General features: G+C 35.4%; 1 protein-coding gene across 3 annotated transcripts; it reads right to left on the bottom strand.

Annotated features, from left to right (window-relative positions):
* Positions 1-1270: 1270 nt before the first annotated feature.
* Positions 1271-15390, bottom strand: LOC110912645 (putative RNA-binding protein Luc7-like 1). Of its 3 annotated transcripts, none has more exons than XR_004880431.1 (14): positions 15199-15390; positions 13505-13557; positions 13152-13320; positions 13017-13080; positions 12593-12672; positions 11572-11725; positions 11401-11462; positions 5677-5751; positions 5101-5159; positions 4931-4980; positions 4693-4774; positions 4523-4566; positions 3693-3929; positions 1271-1550 (listed from the first exon to the last, which is right to left on the bottom strand). XR_004880431.1 is itself a non-coding variant. In XM_022157413.2 (13 exons), exons 1-13 carry the CDS (start codon positions 15343-15345, stop codon positions 1532-1534), a joined length of 1245 nt encoding a protein of 414 aa, XP_022013105.1. In that variant the 5' UTR covers positions 15346-15390; the 3' UTR covers positions 1271-1531. The 3 variants fall into 3 exon arrangements, 1 of the variants encoding a protein (XP_022013105.1); XR_004880432.1 differs by having other exon boundaries at positions 4931-4977; XM_022157413.2 differs by lacking the exon at positions 4931-4980.
* Between the last annotated feature and the right edge of the window lie 6876 nt (positions 15391-22266).

The raw sequence follows: 22266 nt of genomic DNA, 5'->3' as shown, positions 1-22266 counted from the left end.
TATGGCTTTATGACTACGGATTCTAGTGACATAACGCTCCATAAAGCCCCTGTGTGACGTGGCACGACACGTGTCGCATAACGCCCACAAAGGGACTTTATGACTACGGATAGCCTTAGACGTTAAATCAACCACTTTTCTCCCGTTTGACTCCACCTAACCCAAAAAAATAGTTTAATCTCGTTAACTTTAACCAACCCTATTTTTTGATGGTTTTTGGTTTAAAATCATAAAAAAAATAATTAATTCAATCTTTTAACATCCTCTTAACATATTAACAAATGACTTCTTTAACGCCTCTTAACACAAAGGAGTAGTGTACCATGTCAGTTAACATGTCATATCGCTCTCAACGCCCCTAATGTTAAGGCACACTCCAAGGCTTTATATATAGTAAAGATCTCGTATAAATACTGTTATCGTACAAAACGTACGAACAGCGTGGAAAAGTAAAAAAGTACGATGACATTTTCGTAATTGTTCTATTAGATTGGTAACGATGGTTGTCAAGCCCATTTAAACATCTCCCCAACAAAAAGATTATATCTTAAACCTGATTGATGGTCACGGGCGATGATAGTGTGGTGGCACCACACAACCATTCTACTTTTTTACAACGGTTAACGCACACCCTCTAATCTTACACCGAATCCCCCAATGAGAAAAACAACTTTACCAAGCACCGAAGCCCTTTGGTCACAACCGTTGTATTAGACCATGTGTAGTGGTTAACACCCCACCCTTGGACGTTTTGCGCCATGTGACAGCCCAGTCAGCAATGGGGCATTATGAGGCGTTTTCTAAAATGGGTGTAGTGGGGATGTGGGCATTATGTTAAAAGGGGTGTAAAATAGAATTTAAATAAAAAAAACCATTAAAATTTGTTATTGGCCAAACAAAGAACAGGAGCACAGTCATTGGTCAAAATATCAAACCCTAGTGCCATTTCAGTGTGATTTAAAACACGCTGCCAGAGATTTTGTGAAAGAAAACGCCCAAACACGCCGGCGGTGGCGTTTATGGGCGTGTTTGGGGGGAGATACCGCCCAGTACGCTTGGTCTTAGGTGTGACATTCTTGACAACGGTTTTTATAAAGTAAAACCCTTATTAGGTGTACCATAGTCATGTCTTGACCTCTATGACCATGGTCGTGTGGCAATGCCATGATCGTGACTACATATAAGCTGTTAAAAATAACCTACTTGGCCTTTTCAATATTCGATACCTCATTAACGGAAAAATAAAAAACGCTTACCCGGCATTCAAATATTTCAGCAATAGAACCACCATCCATATTATAAAGAACTTGAGCATACACTTGCACCAATACAAGGGTCATAAATTCACAATCCTGCACTAGAAAACATTATGAAATCTCCCTTTAATGAGAACAAATACAAAGAGGATAATTTCTTCTAGTACTTGATTAGATCCGCAATCAAAGATTCAGATCCGATGTTAAAACATCACCAACCGATAAATATAAAACAAATGTTTGTGCAAGACACAACCTTTTTATCCACTTCATTGCTAGTACCGGTCATAACGCCTGCACATGAAAACCTCATTAGAATGTTAGTTTTCAAATTTGACTCGTTTACTAATGATTGGTAAGTTCAGATTATTTTATCCATAATGGGTCAAATCAAAAGGTTAAACTAAAAAGGAAACAGATGGTTGGTTGGTCACTGCCCAATGCATGCAGCACAAGGCGGGACACAAGGTGTTGCTCTAAGTACAAGTGTACAACTATGATAGGAGTAAGACCCTAGAATCACCAGTTCAAAACAAACGATAAATTTAAGATAGTTCTATGGTTCATTTGGATACAGAAAACACCACCAAACAAACGGTAAGGCTGTGATGTCGTAACCGAACATACAGATTCACCACTTTGGTTCAGAAATCGTGTCTAAGAACACCACCCAATTTGCCAAATTGAGCTAGCAAAGACAAATTAAATTAACTCTCACACTCGATATAAATCAACCAAATTCATTTCTCAAATATAAACTCATTGCCGTTTCATTCACTAAATTTCCATACATATAGATAAAAACATAGCACTACTTTACGTCCTAAATTAGAGGAAAAAAAATAACTAAGTACTACTACTACATACAAAGCATGAAAAACAACTCGGCAAAGCATGAAATAAAACTGTTAAACTAATAGGTAAACTACTGGTGGTGGGAAGTGGGAACGTGGGTTCTTTTTTTTTCCGAGTAAATTACAACCGGTGTCCTTTACGTTTGCATCAAATTACAACCGATGTCCTTTAACTAAAGAAATTAAAGGCTCTGTCCTTTATGTTACTGGTTTTTAACACGTTAGGTCCTTTAGACCTAACATAGTTAAGTTTTTTTAGTTAAATCTTACTATGTGCCTTTCACATGAGGGCAACATGGTCTTTCCATCTCATTTTATATTAGAAAATAAAATAAATAAATCTCTTTTATCCCCTCTATTTTTTCAGTTGATCCAAACAAAAATATAATGCATGGTTTGGAATTGAAATTATAATCAAAGTAAAATATTTAAATAATGAGTAGTCTTATCTCTTCATTACTCGATGAAAATGGAACAATATTTTGGAATTAAACTTTGTTTTCTTATCAAACCAATCAAAAGAACTGACCGTCGGCTCATATGCAAACAACTTCTTATGAAAACTACAATGGGATTAATAGATAAAGCTACAATGATGTTGGAAGCTTACCATAAATTTCATTGATGTCGTTTTGTTCTAGTGCTTGTCGTATGTAGAAGGCACCCATTGCAAGGTTTGATTCCATTTTTTTTGTAGGGTTTTTAATCAAAGTTTTGATAGACATAGACAATAAGATGTTATAAGATGCAAGGGGGAAAACAAATTCATGTTAAATTGAGAAGAAAAGACCACGTAAAGGAAACCGGTTGTAATTTACTCTTTTTTTCATGTGCATGAAAGTCTTAATTTCTTTAGTTAAAGGACATAACATGCTAAAAACTGGTAACATAAAGAACAGAGCCTGTAATTTCTTTAGCTAAGGGACATCGGTTGTAATTTGATACAAACGTAAAGGAAACCGGTTGTAATTTACTCTTTTTTTCATGTGCATGAAAGTCTTATAATGGAGCTCCACTTCATGCAACCGTAATCCTGGCCACCCGTTTCCAATCACCCGCAAATTACTAAGCCACCGCTATCAAACTATATATTCTTTATTAAAAACCAGAAGTTGCGTCTCTCTCATCTGTTTTACATTTTAACTAGTAAATCTTTAATAAATTCCTCATCCGTTGGTTGTTTAACATATAAACCTCCTACAAACGCTGAATTTGACATGAGGCGCTGCCTCAAGCCCCTTAAATGTTTTGTTGCGCCTCAAAAACACCTTTCAAAACCCAGCATGCATCTATGAGCACATTGTTCGGATACATGTGTTGAAAGTGAATAATGTAATATTATAATCAGAATCAGACAAAAGAGCTGTAACAAAAAAAAAAAAAACAAGTGCTTGAACTAGGAGATGGTGAGATTCACATTTTATTACGTTTGGGAAAAAATATGATTATTTAGAAAATTAACAAATCATATGACGTTTTTGTGAGAAACATGGGCAGATTGTTAAAAAGTAAAATATGTTTATCCAACATTAGAATTAGCAGTAAGTTAACAAAACAAGAATATAGGTGATAGAAATCGAACCTTGGTCGATCATAATCCCTAACACGGTCCCTTGATCGCGACCTATGTCGACTCCTTGAATCACGGTCCCTTTCTCTATCACGGTCATAGCGATCATAACCACGATCACGATCCTGATGCCTATCACGGTCTCGGCTCCTACGGTCACTATCGCGCACACGATCACGGTCACGGCTACTAGCTCGGACCCGGTCTCTGCTACCTTCCCTTTCAAGATCTTTGCTTCGTTCTTTCGATCTAAAGCAAAGAGTTTAATAGATTTTTCACAAGATAAGAAAGATTTTGGTTTGTTTACTTACGGAGGGCTCTAGTTGGGGTCATTCAGTTGAAATAAATAAAAGTCAACTCAAAAAGAAAACAGATAAGCCAACAAAACTGTATTAACGAATAATGATTAAACATCCACTAAATCGTCTTATTAGAAAAAATGGATAACTTAAGCAGAGGCCAACCAAGTATTAAACTTCATTCATTAAGGCCAAAGATTTATTAAAATTACTTGAGATTATCATGTTAGAAAAAATGCATCTAGTTTCAAGTATATCGAAAAGAAAATGTTTTTTGTTCGAAGAAAAAAAAACATTTTCACCATTTGACATGTTTTGGTTTAACTGGTAAACAAGATACGAACTTGAGATTATCATATTTACCTGTATTATTAGATTTTTATTGAAAATAATAAATTTTCCATTTTCCGTAATTGTAATACAAAAAAGTAAAAACATTAAACAAAAAGTGTTCTGAGCCAACCCGCCCCGACTCGTCACATCTGGTGAAGTCCCGCAATTTGTACATCCTTCAATAAAAGAAACAAACCAAACTAAAATTACCTTCTGTCATCTTCCGGAACCTTCCTTTTATTGGTTCTCTCTTCCTGACATAATAATTAACAGAGAAATCAAACAGACGCTTGAAAAGATAAAATCCCACCACAGAAACAGAAACTTTAAGCAAATAATACTACTAACATCTAGGGGCATAAAAGTAAAAGACATATTACCAGAAGATCAGCTAACTTCTCACGTATTTGCATATAGCCAAGGTGTAGCTTTCCACCAAAATGATCAGCTAAGCGACGGTCACTGAGACACACGTTATCATAAAACATAATAATTCATAAATTAAAAAAAAAAAAAAGACGCAGTAACTAATAAAGATATCAGAAAATGTCCATGATTGTTTAGGTAATGGTAGGATGATCAACAAGCATGCATAATACAGAAATTTAAAAAACGCACATTCTTTAGCAGCAAAAGTTAATCCTCGTAAAACTGGGCCCAAAAGCCTGCTGGTGACAAGGAGGTATAATCGCCGGGTCAAACACTGAAGTAACTTTAAACCCTAAATACTAGTACTTGGTCATCCTTTAAATAAACTATTTAAAGGAACTAGTCACTGTATTAATTACCTGTCATAAACACTTAAGAAGGCTCCACAGATGTCACAAACACGCAACTTCTGATCAGTCTGAAAAGGTAAATCAGAATTTGTTAGAAGAAAAAAAAAGAATCTTAAATCTTTATATGCATGCATCCATTGGATTGGTATACAATTACAGCCAAATACTACTTCATATAATACAGTTAAAAAAAAGCAAATCCCGTGATAATATAAAAATGGCATCGCTAAGAACTAGATAGGGTGGAAAATGAGCAGGCACAACATGGGTTAAAACAGGACAAAATAGGGTGACCTGGAACACTTTGCCAGAAAAAAAAAATTACAGATATTCTTATTAGCCTATAAAAATGACCAAGTATTTTTTAATAAAATGAATTAGGAGATATGCCTTCAAAATTAACTTTGGCAATTTTTTAGCTTGCTTGACCAGTTTTACCTATTTAACTAGCTAGTTCTTTTATTTTAACAGTTTGACCCTTACATATAAAATAAATAAAAAAAAACATAACCCGTACCAACCAGCTCACACACAAATAGTTAGGTTGAAGCATCACAACAAAAAAAAGGTGAGATGGAAACTTACAACTCGCACATCTGCAGCAGTATACTTAGAGGAGTCTGTTACAGGTTCCTGACGAGGAGGAAAGTGCATTGAAAGCTACAAAAAAAAATAGAAGAATGTTAAAGAATATACACGGAATAAAAAATAAGAATAACAAGTCAGAACCATTTAGTATTAGACAAAAAAAAAAGAATGGATGTTAACCAAAGCTATTTGAAGTAGTCTAGCATCGCAATCCAAAATTAGTTATGAATCCACAACAACAACAACAACCATACCCAGTAAATCCCACAAATAGCAAAGCTACTCATAGGGTCTGGGGAGGGTGGGATGTAGACAGACCTTGCCTCTATCCCTAGGGATAGAGAGGCTGCTTCCAGAAGAGACCCTCGGCTCCAAAACGAACAACAAACCAACACATCAAGTCAAAGAATATAGAAAAAAGAAGTCACCTATACCAAGAGAGAGATCCGAGCGACACAGTATAATGTACATCATGTATAATAGCATACAACATCATTCAGGCATATACACAAGAAGTCAATCACCGGTAAAGTCATTTAGAGAATAAGAAAAACATACGACCCTAAAATACACCTAGGACCTTACTGCAATATCCTCTAGAAGTCCTTAACCCTAATCCTACGCCTCCACGAAGTCCTATCTTGGACCATGTCCTCAGAAAGATGCAACTCTAGTAAATCATGCCTAATCTGCAACTCTAGTTATGAATCCACAAGCTACTTGTAAATCTTTAAAGACGTTAAGTTGTTTACAACCCTAGGTCTTTGAAGGCATGAATCCAAAAGTGCAACCGTTGTTTGGTTTGGAGTATGAGTTTGAAAGATATATCCATGAAACTGGAAATTTTCAGTACCCACATATAGGGTTGAACTTAGAAATTCATACCTCATCACATTCCACCCTGTTACCGAACGCATAAAACTAAAGATTCTTGACTGCAAACTAAACGCAACTTAAGTTTTGTAAGTCTTAATTACAAAATGCTACAGTTGGCCTTTTCAACGTTCTTATGTTTGATTAGTCAAATATAAGAACTAGCTTAAACAAAAATGATTGAACGAGTCAAAATTATTCCTAAACTTCTGGATTCAAAAACAAAAATCTGAAACTAGGCATTAAAACACCCAATCATGTCTCAAAGTTTTGGTAAACCGTAAATCCTAAACTAAGGTTCTTAGTTTAGATTATGCATAAACTCCTAGTTCAAGTCGCTTTAAGGTGTAACTTCCGATCTAAAAAATAAAATCACTCTTTGTTGCAAAATATACCACACGCAACCTGAATCTTTGCTAAAATCAATCAATGAAAGTTGCCATGCTGATTATTATTTAACCTACAAATAGGGATAAGCACATAAGACACCTTTTCGAGCTACAAGTGAATTTGAGATGCATTAACAATTACAAGTGAAAAACTAAAGACTTGTAGTATTCATCTACACATCCATGCAACCTCACCCACAAGTTTCAAAGGATTATAGAATACAGAAATGCCAACACATATTATCTACAGGTTATCTTTTATTTGTTGCAGTGCAAACATGTAAATAAATAACAGCTTAAAAAAGGGGACAAACATGTTGAAAGTCACCCAAAGCATAAGTTTTAGTGCATATATAAACTCCTAAACAATTTCATTTAAAAAGTCTGATTATTATTAGTGAAATAAATATATAACTTCCGTAATCATATTAGACACGCTAAATACTTATATAGTTCAAAAAAATGTGTTACATACCTGTTATTGGGTGACCCAAAACCCAACCCAAATCCAAGCCAGAACCAGACCAGCTGCAGATTCAAGTAATTCAGAAAAAATAGCGGGAACAGTTTCACAAGTGGTTTTCTAGAAGTTAATTAACTTCTGTTTCTTTTATATTAATAGGTCAAATTAGGTTATCTTTCTGGATATCCATGTTTTTTTATATAAAATTAGGGTTTTTATACCTTTGAAATTGGAGACCTAATCCTACTCAACTTGGATTATTCTATCAATTTTATCCTTTGATTTCAAGTTTCTATCAATGGTTCCATTGCCAGGAATTAAATTCAACATCAGGCAGTTTTCCCCCACTCCTCAATCTCCTGTATTTTTGGATCTTCCCCCCAAATTTCTATTTTTTTTTTTATTTCTTTCCTGCCACACAGCACCTGCTGGGTCTGACCCGACCCAGTTTGACCTTGACCCATTATTGGGTTCGTATCAATATTGCCTGCCCCAAAAGACGACTTGTCCTCAAGTCGATAAGAAGGAAGTTGGCCCGTTAGTAGCTCGTTTTCCCAAGCGATAAGCAGCTCCAAAACAGGATAACCAGCAGCTGAAACCCACCGATGAGCAGCCAGCAATCCCGTAGTATGGTCAAGTAGAAAGCCTTTGCATGACCATTTAAACACATCTGAGATAGGAAAAGGAAGTTTCCCAGAAATCAACTTATCTACCCAAGATCTTAATGATATTCTAATAAGGTACCTATTGTGGATAAGATATAGTCTTTTCCCACCTTTGCACAAGGAAGCTTCCCAGAAAGTGAACCCTCCAAAGAACCACCGGTATGAAATTGCATCTCTCTCCTCAGAAACCCAAGACAACATAAATTTTTCTTCACCAATCTCACCTTCAAGTGTATTCGACCTGCTGCTCAAAATATCAATCTCTGATTTCGTCACACTCTCAACCGCAGTTTGTTCCTCCATAAACAGGTTCAAATTCAGAAACCCAAGACAACATAAATTTTTCTTCACCAATCTCCCCTTCAAGTGTATTCGACCTGCTGCTCAAAATATCAATCTCTGATTTCGTCACACTCTCAACCGCAGTTTGTTCCTCCATAAACAGGTTCAAATTCAGAAACCCAAGACAACATAAATTTTTCTTCACCAATCTCCCCTTCAAGTGTATTCGACCTGCTGCTCAAAATATCTATCTCTGATTTCGTCACTCTCTCAACCGCAGTTTGTTCCTCCATAAACAGGTTCAAATCACTCCCCAAACCACCGATTTTCTCCAGCCCTTTCCCCAAACCACCGACTTTCTCCAGCCTTTTTTTATTAAACTCCGCCACCGTGTCCTTCCCATCATCATCATCATCTGCTTCTTCACAGTTATAGTCATCACCTGTCAGACAATGAAGCACGGGGACGGCATTGAGCATTGAGTACCCGTCTCGGGGACGGTTTGGGGACGGAAACGCCATGGGACGTCCCCCAAACGTTTCCGGGAATATGGGGACGGCATCGAACCGTTTCCGGGAAAGTGGAGACGGCAGTTTGACGTTTCGGGGACGTCGGCCTTTTCCCTATTAATAGACTATTCTTCACAGTTATAGTCATCACCTGTCATCATTTTCCCTATTAATAGACTATTCTTCGGCAGGGGGTCGCGGCTGCTCAAAGTTTCCGATGGGTGTTGTAACTAGGATTAGAACTTAGTTGAAGAAGGAAGAGATAATCATCAGATAAACAAAAATTACGGCCAGTTTATTTTCTTTTATTACATGGGTTTATTTAGTTAAGTTTGAGGCCCATTTGAAATACAATATAAAAATCATAGTTGTTAAAAGCCATCGCCTCTTGCGCCTAGGCCCATTTTTCAGGCGAGGCGAGGTAGTTGTGCCTTAAGTCGAGGAAATTGCGCTTTAATTCTCCAGGTGATGGTTCAGGTGAACATTCCGGCGAGATTCCTATATTCCGGCCAAATTTTCTAAATTCCGGCAAGATTCTAGCCAGGTCCGTACTTTTATCTAAGGAAAACTACTTTTCTACACTAATACACTAATATTTTAGAACTTTTGGTACTGAATAAATGATATAAAGTGTTATATAATAGATTTTGTTTATTTTATTTAAAGAATAGTGTTCTTTTTCTAATACATAATATATATTTTTTTTTCATTATGCACTTTATTTTTCTCAGGCCCTTGCTTTTTTTGCGCTTTGCGCCTAGACCCCAGGCGAGGCCTATGCGTCTTGAGTGCGCCTGGTGCCTTTAATAACTGTGATAAAATTAAATGAAAATTTGAATACTACTTGAAATATTAAACATATTATACTTTAAAAACTTAATAATAAAAGATATTTTTAAAATCTGGAGTCTACACTTTACATCAATATAAATCTATTCTGGACTTTGTTTAATATATTTTTATTTTTGTATATTTTTTTGCCATACTTTTGCCGTACTCGTATCTTGGATTTTTTAGTTTTGTCGTTCCCCGTACCCGTATCGTCCCCATATACCCCAGTCTCGTACCCGTTCCCGTGCTACATAGCTGTCAAACTATTCCCACCAGCTTCCATATCCATATTGGATCCGATATGGTTCCATTGCTGGGAAATCGAATGGTGCCTACAACCCGGAATTTGGCAGATCAACTAGCAACCATTGCAGCACAATTAGACGCCATTCTAGCATCTTTGAGGGACAATGTTGACGATATCAAAGCTAAGATGACTGGAGATGGTTGTAACAGTAAAGAGTCTGACAGCGATTTGAAGAACAAGATGCTTGGAACTCCCTTTTGGTCCAGCAATCAAATGGAACCAGAGGATGACCCTCACGGTCCACTGCCACTTCAGGTTAAAGAGGATACGGGTGAAAATTCTATGCCTGGAGTCGAAGAAACATTCCCGAAGATTTTTCTCTTGAAATACATGGAGAAGAATTTACCAAAGAACCCAGGAGCAAACAATCCTAATCACGTGTTTAACCCTAGTACGAAGACTATGTGTCACCAGAGATGCAATTTTCAAAGGGAAAAGAAAGTGGGCTTGGTATAAGACCCAAGAAACTAAGTCCTATGTCACATCTATATGGGATGCCGTGCAAACACAATTCCTAAGTACAAGAGTTAAATCAACCCTAGCCAGCTACCTGCCTACCTGGTTCTTGCATACACCCAATCTTTTACGTTTCAGTGCTCATTCTAGCTTCTGGTCGACACAAACTTCCTTTCGTGCAAGTTCATCGATGGGTCCTTCATTCTGTTCGAGACCATTACAGGGTCTGTGAAGCGGATCAGCCTACAACTGAATGGATGCCGATGATCGCTTGGCACAACTATCGAATTTTCGACTTGAGGACAAGTCATTTGTCCGGGTCGGATGTATTGTTACATACCCGTTATTGGGTGACCCAAAACCCAACCCAACCCGAATCCAAGCCAAAACCGGACCAGCTGCAGATTCAATTAATTCAGCAAAAAAAGCGGGGACCGTTTCACAAGTAGTTTTCTAGCAGTTAGTTAACTTATGTTTCTTGTATGTTAAATAGGGCATATTAGATCATCTTTCTGGATGTCGATGTCTTTTATACCTTCGAAATTGGAGACCTAATCCTTCTCAAATTGGATTATTCTATCAATTTTATCCTTCGATTTCAAGTTTCTATCAGAATGGTATAAATGTGTCTTGCATGTTTAGACCTGTTCCCAAGAGTTACTTTTTACCAACCCGCCCATTTTGCCACCTCTACCATCATCTATATAAGCTTGAGTTCATAATGCTTCATATCTCAACTATAGATTTGGAACCTAATCTCCCTAATTAGCACAAACAGAAATTGGCAAAAAGAAAACATACATCATGTCAATCACCCTGACCTAGATCCATTGCTACGACAAGGACAAATAACCAATTTTTAATCTGGATTCTAAAAGCAAATATATTTCACGATTGGAGGCATGACTTGAAATAGAAGACAAATATGTATCAGAAAGTTGTGAACCTTTTTAAGCGCTTCAGCCTCTTCCAGTGCTTTTTGTGCTTCATCCAACATTCCTTGCTCACCTGGAGAGATTTATTTCCCAAAAACATATGAAAATGTATAAAGGTTACTACTTTAACCTTTAAATAAAATCAACAAACCGCACGTTGATGAATTAAAAATCAAACTTACCAAGATCTTCTGCTTTTTTCAGCTTCTCATTAATCAACTCCTGAGTGCGGGCATCAGGATTAGCCACGGGCAATGGTGCCAATGGTGGAGGATTTGGAAGAGGTTGCGGTAAAGAAGCTCGATCTTTGTTAAACGCATCTAATAAAAGCATTGACTGGTAATACAAACTAAAGACATTTAGAATGAGAATAAACTGTTGATAATTAGCATGTAAATGACAGTTAAAAAAACCTGGTAATTCATGAAATACAACAAATAAAATTATTTTATACTTAAATTCATTCTAGATTCTACAAAGTGAAGTTACCTTTAATTGTTATTACATTCATAACAAAAAGTCCACGTAATTATTTACAAGGAATCGCAAAATGAAGATGTTTTTGGGTGGACATTACATGACTCTTTATCCAATTGGTTTGATAGAAATAGAGCTTGAAGTCAATGAATTTCACTGATAAGCTTCGAAGCATTTTTCATAAGAGTATTCCAAAAAATTGAGATTCAAAAAACTTCATTTAGTTGGATTATATAATAGTTGAAGTCTTTCACATGCGAAACTTCATGAAATACATGTTTTACAAGCTATACTGTTAATTAAAATGATGATACAATAAATTTAGCAAGAAAGGTGAATTAAACATACCATAACAAAATAACAAAAACACAGATGTAAGCCTTCCTATTTAAGTAAAAAAAAAATAGATATTCTGCTAAAGACGAAACGAAAGTATTCCAAACATTTGGTTCATTTTCAAATTTCAATAGATACATCTCTATACTATGAAATACATGGTTATTTAAAAAAAAAATATGTTTCTATTGCCAATTGTCAAGAAATAAGTTATTTATACAATCAAGGCAAACTATCATGTTTAATTATTGTAATTTAATATTATACAACTCTCAACTAGATATTTAAAAAACAGTCGGCAATCCACCCAACTCAAATCCAATTGCCCTTGCTTTCCCTCAACAAAGTTGCAGGGAGCAGATAAAATTTTTACACTTGTGTGAGGTCTACCTGTTTGTCTGCTCTTTGAGTTCTGAGTTCTTCAACCATCTCCATAGCTCGAATCTTCATATCTACTTTTCCTTCCAGGTCTAGAGTGTGCCGAAATTAGACATACAAGTATATAATACATATATATATACATATATAGAAGTTATCGTACATTATAAGATAATGATGCCGTATCATACTTGATCAATCAATCAATCATACCCAGTAAAATCCCACAAATAGCGAAGCTATTGGTAGGGTCTGGAGAGGGTGGGATGTAGGCACACCTTACCTCTACCCCTAGGGATAGAGAGGCTGCTTCCAGTGAGACCCTCGGCTCTCGTAGCATACTTAATATGAAACAAATAAGTTTATGATTTACACAATGGTGTGGCATGTATCAGATACAGAAAATTTAGTGTTAATTGCTATGAACAGAAGTTACCATACTGATCAGCTTCTTTCAGTTTCTCTTTTATCTGCTTTGACAACTCAAGAATCTCAGGCGTCTGCACATTTAGCAAATAATCATCAGATTAGATAATGATAACCTGATACACAAATAGCAAGTTAAATCAACCTGAGTAACTTCTGACACAGAGATAGCAATAGCTGCTTTAGCATCCTCCTCACTAAGCCGTTTAAGAGCTCTTGCAATTTTTCTGTCGCATTCAACAATGAGTCTGTCTATAACATCCTCCAATTCCCTTTCATAATTATCTTGACCTTTTGCCTTGGCTTCTTGGTATCTAGTTACAGTTAAGTAACTAACAGAAATTGAAAGGGAATGTTCGAATCTCAAGAAAAAAAAAGTTACTGTACATATAGCTTTATAAAACCAAGCAGAATATACAGCACGGGGTCTTACTTGAGATGGCAATCATGGCATCTTTTAAATGATACTTGATATGAAACTGATAAAATAAAGGATACTCTTTCCTCAGCTGAAATGAGTGCACCTTTGGGCATGGTCCCATGTCCATTTTCTGAAATTCAAAACATAAGAGCAAGCCACACCAAAACAAAATCAGATAACTATAGCTATATAAGGAAATGTGCTGCGTAATTAACTAGTTGCACAAAATTCATAAATGCAGTCTTTGTTATAAGCATCGTTTTATTTACATTCCAACATACTCTCAATGCTATTTAGTGTCAAGGCTCAAGTGTTCCAATACATCCCAATAAAAACATCAAACTCTGCTATTTTTTTTTTTTTTTTTTTGCTTTGACAGATAGACCTCACAAGAAAATATTAATACACCATACAGAATCGTTGAGCTGGATTTTCTTCTACTTTTTATCTCGAAACTCCACCAAAGTACAGAGCATATAGTGAAAGATACAAGAAAAGACTCAAATGTCTCATTTGAATTCTGAATTTCTTATTCAAATGATTCAAGCTGGTAAACTGGTGTCAGCTTCCATTCTGCTTTTCTTTTAAAAGTTCTGTACTTAATAAACCTTCCCCCATGAGCCAACAATTAAAACTCACAACCCCCGGTATGTATGACGTTAAAAGAAAGTTTCAGCATTTCCATTTCATCAAAGCTTCATAACTCAAACCTATAGTTGGGATGGATGTTCAAAAACCGCTGAAATAGACTGAACTGCCCAAACCGTACTAAATCAACCGGTTAGAAGTGATATGCTTCGGTTTAGGGTTTACGGTTTGGAACCAGCCAGGTAAACCAAACCGGCCGAAATATTAATAAAAATACTTTTAAGCTACGACTCCCTACTGAAAAAAAAAAACTGCCCAAACTGTCATAATCATGGGTGTAGCTTAAAAGGGGCCGGGAGGGGCGCCCGACCCCCCGAACTTTTTGCTTAGGGGGTGTTTGGCCTAGTTTTTATTTTTTGGCTTATGCTTATATTTTAAAGTTGCTTATGCTTATTTTCTATCATTTGATAAGCTCTTTTTAATGTGTTTGGATTAGCTTGTAGCTTATTTATATCATTTACCCTTACACAAAGAAGGCTTCTACAAATAAGCTAAAAAACCATCATCAAATAAGCTTATTCAAATTAGCTTATATAAGCTAATAAGCATAAGCTTAAAAAGCTAAACCAAACATCAAATTAAGCTTATTTTGTAAAAAAAGCTAAAAAAAGCTATAAGCTTTGTTAAAAAAGCTAGGCCAAACACCCCCTTAGTAGTTTTATATAAGTAGCTTTCGTATAGAAATTTTTGGGTATATACGTTTTCGACCCCACGGTTCTATATAAATTTTTGGGTATGTACGTTTTCGCCCCCCCCCCCCCCCCCGCGTCGGAATTCTCAAGCTTCGCCACTGGTCAAAATAAAACCAGTTTGGCCAGTCCAGCAGACCCAGCCAGGAAAACCAACTGAACCAGACAGTAAACATCCATTGCCTATGATAAAACTCTTCAATAACACGTTAATTACAACTAGGCTAGCTTCAATTCCCCTCCCCTGTTTCTCTAGAACAAACACGTACTAATCAAAACATGCCTATCCACAATATATATATAAAGGACTCAATTCCACAATAACCTATTCAAACAAACTCAATTTCTTTTAAGATTTTCCCCAAATTCTATATCAACAAAAACCCTAACACGCATAGTTGAAGAAGAGATGTGGTTTTAGTTTAATTGCTTACAGTAAGTTGAAAGAGTTCATGCGGGCAAAGGCCGACCAAGAAGAGACGACAGACGTCACGATCGTAGTACTTCCGATTGACTTCGGTAACATCTCCGTTCCGATTGGCTCCCATCAACACATCCAGCTGCTTTCGGATTGCATCCATGTCAACACCCTCTCGCAATGCTTAGGGTTTTGGTGTTCTGTTTTTGGGGGAATTTGAAGACGGTAAATCAACTAAAAAGGTACTATTTTAGAAAAGTTTTTTATTAAAAAACACTATTAAATAAATTAAATGATATGTTAAAGTAATTAAATATTAAAAAATTTAACGAAATGTTAAAATAATTAAATATTGAAAAGTTTAAAGATCAACAAATACCTAGTTAGAAATTTGTGTAAAATAAGTAATCATATGCAAGCTTCTGCTCAAAATTTTTTAGGTGCTGTTTGTTTTTGCAGACATAAATTGTCTGCAAGCTGATTTCATTTGTTTTCATGTCTGCAATTGAAGATGTGGTCTGAAGATCTGCAAGTTAAAAATATAAGATTGTTTGTTTTTATTATTATTATTATTATTATTATTATTATTATTATTATTATTATTATTATAACTTTCTCTCCACCACTACCACCACCATCCTCCAACCCACCACCAGCTGCCAACCCACCATCACCATCAGCTCCCTCTTTCTCTCTTACGCACACATCAAAATCTAAATAAAAAAGAAATATCTAAATGAGAGGTTAGAATCATGACATTACCCACATCTGCAGGAGTAGGATAACATCCACCCCTGCTCATCACTATGGCGGAAACCACCTTCTCCGGCCTCCCTCACCTCACCAGATCGGCGGCAAGAATCAAGTATTCAACACAGTCATCGTCGCCGTCGCATTTCCGGCGACCGTCAACACCACGGCGGCAACATAATTTGGGGATGACAACCTAATTTCCTACCACTGCTTGCGGTTCCGGCGGATGAGAGTTTGAGATTGGTTGACTCATTTTGAATTTGAGTTTCATTTTAACTTGTGTTGACAGAGAGAATAGTGAGAAAGAGGATACAAAGCGTGGGATAGAGAAAGAGAGAAGAGGGAGGGAGGGAGAGGATGAAGTATATTAGGTTTTTTTGTGAAGATGTTTTAAGCAAGGAGTCTATAGCTTATTTTTTAAGATGAAAAAAGATGAGTTCAGATCTGTTAGAAAAAAATAAACAAATAGTCTTCAAGGGTAATGTCTGCGCGCCTGCAGACATCAGCCCCCTTGAAGACGTTTGAAGAAAAAACAAACACCGCCTAAATTTCAATATTTCAATAAATCAATAAATTAAATGATATGTTAAAGTAATTAAATATTGAAAAATTTAACGGAATGTTAAAGTAATTAAATATTGAAAAGTTTAAAGATCAACAAATACCTAGTTAGAAATTGGTGTAAAATAAGTAATCATATGCAAGCTTCTGCTCAAAATTTTTTAATGAAGAAAATATTGTTATAAAATATAACAAAGAAAAGTGCATGTACCTTAAAAAAAGACATCCATAATATCTCTTACAAGTAATTCTCTACACATTAATAAAGAAAATAATATTACAAACTCTTAACATGCTTGAAAACGATAATGTCAAGACTGGTCATTGTCATGGAAACCGCAATGGAAAAGGTAAGCATGTGAGTTTTGCATAAACTACAATTTGGTTATTTCTGTAGAAACATAATGAAAGAAAAACACACAAATAATGAAGCTAATTAAGATGATTAACACTCATGAAAAAATTACCATTATCAATGAACACTCATGTAAAGAAACAACCTGATAAAAATATGTATACGTAACTACGGATACATGATTGACATTCATGAAAGAATGATCATTATCTATGAACACTCATGTAAAGGAACAACCTAATAAAAATATGTATCTATATATAACTACAGATACATGATTTCAACATTTTAAGTTCAAATGAATGTCTAGATCCTAGTAAAAAAAAGAGGAATTTATGTTTCAAATAAACAAAATCGGGATTTAACATACCCGCCTAGTTGAATTCTTTCGATTCAGATGTAGGGTTATTGGAAAATGAATATGCAAACACAATTGTGGTGAGGATATGGAAGAAAGATCAGGGTTTGTGATTTGCAATCAAATTCAAACGAAATGGTCTGCACAAAAAGGAAAGTCTAATTTCTTAAAATCGGTGAAAAAGAAGTAGAAAAAAGGCCGTGTGTTTAAGGCGTATAACGTCATGTAGCAATTAATGGTGTAAATAGCTACCAAGTGGCCAAAGTTCGTTTTGTTTTATTATAAAGTATCAATCAATATAAAAAATCGAAAAAGAAAATTCAAAAAGAAGATGTTGACACATGTTTTACTTTGATCGAAAATTGTAAAGATGAATATCGGTAACGGTTTCAATAGCCCTGATACTAGTAGTAGTTGTTCAATTATAACCCAAAAAACTTAACATTTATTAAGAAAAACATTTTAGAATTTTAACAGTTATCGCAAGGGAGACAAGAAGTACAATGGACAACGACATCCCACTAATCGCGTTTCGTGGATTCACATCCCTCCCAGCCTTCATTAGTGGTTGACGCATGAGAGACCACAAAGACATCCCGATAGCAACGTCTGACCAATAGCAGGGCTCGGAAGCACACCATCCTCTGCCACCACTAATGGTTGGCGGAGAAGGGGACCAAATGGATATTACGATAACGATTTCTCGTCCAGTCAATTTTCATCATTCCGATTATATATACTATACTCCATCAATGTGGAAACATTCTACACTCTTTACTCTCACTCATAATTTACTATCGAAAGAACAATACTTATTCTCACGTTAAAGGGTGGTTACAAAAAGAACCCCAACCTTTTTTTCCTGTAACGAGGTTCATGGTTATATTTAGTTCTGTAGATCGGTGCATTTAGAAAACTTGTGAAGATCGAAGCCTGTCTACCATGTCGAGATAAACCCTTGACATTTCGTTTTGCAAAAGAATAAAAAGGTAAAGACAGAATTCATAGTTGTATGGAACAGGAATCAAGAAAATGCATCAACCACCAGAACACTTACCTATTATCGTCTATTATCCTCTCGCAAGTGTCTATATGTAATTGTTGTGACCATCTTTTTCGACCGATCAAAAAAGAAGTATTGTACATCTTATTTATACGTGAGAGAGTTTCAGTCACATTGACACGTTGAAGATTAGTAAGGAAAGAAAAAGGCGACAAGATGCATCGTCATGGCGACTTTATGGAAGATTTGGCTTTATAGAAATGATAATGTGTTTAAAAGGATACACAACTCAAATACAAAATTGTTAGAAAGAAGCGAAGGAGTGCACTTATACATGGATAAAAAGCAGGGCAAGATTGGAGCATATGTTCTTTGGAGAATTGGATTGAAAATGAATTGATGTAATATAATGCTAAGAGAGTAAAAGGTCTTTTTGTTCGCATAATTCCCTTGAATTGGAATTGGAAAACTTTTCATCCAAAATCTTGTTTGGTTGACCATTGATTGGGATTGGCATTGGAATTTTTCATTCAATTGATGGAATTCACTTTCCTTCCACTTCACGATGGAATGTTTGATATTCCAACAAAGTGTTTAGAGTTGACTAAAATCACCCTCGTATTTTCTAAGGGTATCCCATTAATTGTTATAATAACAGTAGTAGTAATAATCAAAATTGTTGTTTATGTTGTGAAACAACAAGCCTAATAGCTAAACAATATAAAACAAAGATGCAGGGAGAAAAATCTTTATAGAATTCATGGTGTATGTTTACAATAAAATACAAGGAATATATATAGGATATGTAACTTGGAGAATAAGCCTAATCTATTTTAGGTGTTGATAACCATAATAAATAATAATATATTTATAACACTCCCTCTTGGTTATCAACTTCTTATGCTTGGAGATGCTGCCTCGTTAAAAACCTTGTCAGGAAAACCCAGTGGGACAAAACCATAGCTAAGGGAAAAAGAGTGCAGCTTGTAATGCATATTTTCTCCCCCTGATACTTCTAGATCAGGTTTGTTGCCTCGTTAAAAACCTTACTAAGAAAACCCAAACGGGATAAAACTTAGTAAGGGAAAAAGAGTGCAACTTGAATAAGTTTCCCCCTCATTTTAACATGTCTCCTCTAAGTGACGTGTGTCCATCTTACTTGAAAGTTGATCAAATCTTTTGTAGTCAATGATTTGTCGCTCGATCTCTTAATGTGCAGTCATTTATGTTGAGCAGTGTTGTATAATCTTCTAACGAAACTTTAGGTGCCTCCTTTCAAGAAATATTATATGTCCACGATTGTCTTTTGTTACATTCCTGCATCTACAAGACTAACCAAGCTTGTTTTGATGGGTTAGTAAAATATAATCAAATATCGTTTATACCGGAAATATTTCTTTGAACTCGTTCCAATGTCTCTTCGCTTGACAAAGACTATATCATGACAATAAGCTCAAGTGAAAGATATTATAACCATACATAGCTAGTAAAACCTATTATTGCACATATGCATTTAACGATGGTACTTCTAGAATGAGAATTCCTACTTTGGTAGGAGATGATAATAGGCATTTCTTATAACAAGTGACTTAAGAACCTTTGACATACTTTAAGGTTCAACTATGTCCGTACTAAAATATCCCAACATCATCTTCTAGATGTACTTGAGGGATTGATAAAATATAATTACATATATAATCGAACTGCAGTTCGAGTAATAATTAGACCGTGCCAATGTCTTTCAAAAAAATTCTCCCTCTAGAAGCTCGACAGTTTCTCTCGATGATGCCTAGACGTCATCACTGTAAACTGCGATTATAGTGAACTTTTAAAAGTAGAATGTTGATAAAACATGGCTAATTTAATCAAACTTATATCCCTCTTTAGGCGAATATCTCGAGTTGTACAACACTCGACCCGACTATTTTAGTCCATACATATTTTGTCAACTTCATCTAGTATGGTCTTAAGGTTTTGACATCAATGCTTCTAGCATTATCAATCCATGAGGGAATTCATTCCATCTTATCCAAATATGCATGTGCTTTCACTCTTCATAAGTTTTGCTACATAAATTTGTCCATTTAACACATAGATATCTATATTATATGCAAAAATGTCATGAACACTTGCTTAGTTGCTTTTATCTCCAAAATCCATATTGTACAATGCGTGTACACTATTTATTGAGATATCATAATCATCATGTACAAGTTTTCTATGTATCATTATTGGTGCACAAGAATTACATCGTTAAAATGTTTCAATTCACCTTTAGGTAACTCATCAGGAGTTCAATCGTGTTCAAATATGAATATGTATACAACGATCATATTGTTCTCGAGAACTTTATTTACTTGATTTTTGATAATTTAAATCCTCCAGAGACTTTCATATAAAGTTTTAGTATCAAGTGATAAATATTATTTATAAGACGCATGTTAATTCTCTCTTTAATATTATTACCAGACTAATTAAATACTGGAAAGCTATTGTATCCACCACTGGAGAATACGATTCCTCATAATCAATATTAGGTCTTTGCGAAATCCTTGTGCCACCAATTTTGCCTAATACCATTTACTTTTCATTTAAAAGAACTGTTTGTTTCTAATATGTTTGACAACATTTGTTGTATGGACTACTGGTCCAAAAACTTTTCATTTCAATAGAGAATTCAACTTTGCCTCATTTGCGTCTTTTCGTTTTGGCCAGTTATTTCTTGATATTCGTTCATAGGCAGATCTTAAATCTTGATCCTCATCATTTCATCATTACAAGCGCTATATTATATAGAAAAGTATAAGGATGTTGATTTTATTTCGATTCCATACATATCTTAGACATGATACAACTTATCGAGATCTCTTTAGTTTCAGGTACCTGAGGTTCTTCTTGAACCATCATGTCTACCGTCTCTTCAGGAGACCTTTTTAATATAACCCCGACTTGACCATCTTAATTAGTTGCTCCAACTTTCGAGGAATTTTATTATTGGAATCGACTAGTCTACCACGCTTCAGGCGTGCAATAGACTCATTACAAACATGTGGTTGTCCTTCTAGGACACTCATCTTAAATGGAGCATTAGTTGTTAGTATATGTGACATAATCACCTTTTAAGGTCAATGAATACGTCTGGTAATAGGTTCGTTAATCTTTGTATATGAGTTATTCTTTGAACTTCTGGTTCACACTTTTAGTTTTTTAGGATCAATGATAATTCATACTAACTCATTTATTTTCCAACTGCTTTTTATCTCCCCTGATGTTGGGAATGTTAATCCATTGAGATAGATATCAATTAATTTATCATATATTCCCAACCACCTTTTAAGGTCCCATCTTTGTGCGTAGTGGTGGATCAATTTCAATATATACCGCACAACCAAAATCTTAGAAGGGATATCTTTGGTTTCTGACCAAAAACCAACTATAATGGGGAGAAACTATTACAACATGTTGGCTTGATGTGTATTAATGTTATTGCATGTAAAATTACATGTACGCATATATAAACATGAACTTGCTCACATGATTAGTGGTTTTGCTATCAATCGTAGACGTTCAATGATCGTTTTAACAAAAGCAAATTGTGTATGAACATAATCTACAGGAAGTTCAACACTTATTCTGCCGATCATTGATAGATAAGGAAATAAACTTATCGTCACTACTAATAAATACATGCAATCTGGATTATTGTGCTTGCTATCTTATTAGCTAAGCCATAAATTATACAAACATCAAGTTGTGAATTTGATAACCATTTAAACGATGCATCGATTTAAAACACTAAATGGTATCATGTTGGGATATGCATATCCCTTAATCACTTCCAGAATATTTTAGGGTTACACACCCTTAATTGACAAATACATATTTCCCTTACGAGCAAACAATACATGCTATCAGCTAGAAGAATCTTCAAGTTCTTCATTATGTTTCACATCATCATTAACTCAGTGTGGTCTAACCGGTCATGCCAATAAAGTAAATAATTATGATCCATAAACTTCTGGTTTATGATCGTATATGTATTACTTGCATGTAT

Source organism: Helianthus annuus, chromosome 15 (assembly GCF_002127325.2).
Source record: "Helianthus annuus cultivar XRQ/B chromosome 15, HanXRQr2.0-SUNRISE, whole genome shotgun sequence".
NCBI lineage: Eukaryota > Viridiplantae > Streptophyta > Magnoliopsida > Asterales > Asteraceae > Helianthus > Helianthus annuus.
This window is presented reverse-complemented; position numbering and strand designations above follow the sequence as displayed.